The sequence below is a fragment of the Vigna radiata genome, unplaced genomic scaffold, assembly GCF_000741045.1.
Source record: "Vigna radiata var. radiata cultivar VC1973A unplaced genomic scaffold, Vradiata_ver6 scaffold_2185, whole genome shotgun sequence".
NCBI lineage: Eukaryota > Viridiplantae > Streptophyta > Magnoliopsida > Fabales > Fabaceae > Vigna > Vigna radiata.
Genome location: NW_014541923.1, coordinates 1 through 1,311, shown reverse-complemented (window position 1 = coordinate 1,311; position 1,311 = coordinate 1). Strand labels below are relative to the sequence as shown.

At 36.5% G+C, this 1,311-nt stretch overlaps 1 protein-coding gene across 1 annotated transcript; it reads left to right on the top strand.

Annotated features, from left to right (window-relative positions):
• Positions 1-55: 55 nt before the first annotated feature.
• On the top strand, positions 56-1,189 carry LOC111240708 (the record flags this gene model as incomplete). The annotated part of the gene is made up of 3 exons (XM_022776256.1): positions 56-175; positions 567-843; positions 877-1,189. Coding segments are annotated over 3 exons (710 nt in total), but the record flags the coding sequence as incomplete, so codon positions are not given.
• Between the last annotated feature and the right edge of the window lie 122 nt (positions 1,190-1,311).

Sequence of the window (1,311 nt, the reverse complement as noted above, 5' to 3'; positions counted from 1 at the left end):
CCATCACTTGAGTTCATCATAACTTCTAAGGATATAACAGCTACTTCTGCTCCAGCCACTTTGCTAATATTCAACAATGAAAAGGGTTTCTCTCCCGAAAACATTGAATCTATCTGCAGTGTCGGAAAGTCCACAAAGAAAGACAACAGAAGTAGTGGTTACATTGGTGAAAAAGGTACACTATCAATCCAACATGTCTCAACAAGATACTATTCTGGTTTTGTTACAAGAATGGAATGCATTAATCATATAATTTTATGGTATTTAAATTCATTAATCAATTGTATTGGACTTACATGCATGCATGCACTTTTAGGACTTCATCTCGATGGATTTTTATAGTTTTTCTGTTGTTTGTGGAACTGATTATACTTTTGGGTATACTTTTGTTTTAGGAACAACTTTTAAGTTTTTTATGCATATCATAGTTCTCAGAATTTTAAATATGTTATTCAATCAAGTCTTCTATATCTTCTGAAAGGCCACCTTAATACAAATAGGATGATTTATATAATAGAAAAAAGATGTGAATTTTTGACAGAAAATATCCTTTGGTTAAATTGCAGGAATTGGTTTCAAGAGTGTATTTCTGCTAACAGTTCATCCTTATATATTTAGCAATGGATATCGGATACGTTTCAGTGAGAAACCTTGTCCAGACTGTGACATTGGGTATATAGTTCCTGAATGGGTTGAAGAAAAACCAACCATTGATGACATAAAGAAGATATATGGTGGTGCTGCTGGTTCTCTTCCAACTACAACACTTATCTTACCTCTAAAGCCAGACAAGGTAAATCCTGTGAAGCAGCAGCTCTCTAGTATTGATCCTGAAGTTATGTTGTTCCTGTCAAAAATCAGACACCTCTCTGTAAGGGAAGATAATGAGGACCCAAAGCTGAATATCGAGAATGCTGTGTCAGTTTCAAGCGAGATTAACTTTTGCACCAGGAAAAACATGAATGCAGAATCATACACACTGCATCTCTCTGCTGAGGAAAATGGTAAGTCTGAAAACGGATGCAGCTACTATATGTGGAAACAGAAGTTTCCTGTGAGGTTGGAAAATGTGGTGGAAAGGAGAAGGAATGTGCAGGAGTGGACTGTAACATTAGCCTTCCCAAATCAGGAGAGGCTTCATAGGGGAAAGAGCTTACCGGGAATCTATGCATTTCTTCCTACAGAAATGGTAACAAATTTTCCCTTTATAATTCACGCAGATTTTGTTCTGGCTTCATCAAGGGAAACAATTCTCTTGGACAACAAGTGGAATCAAGGGATACTAGAATGTGTTCCATCAGCTTTTATGGA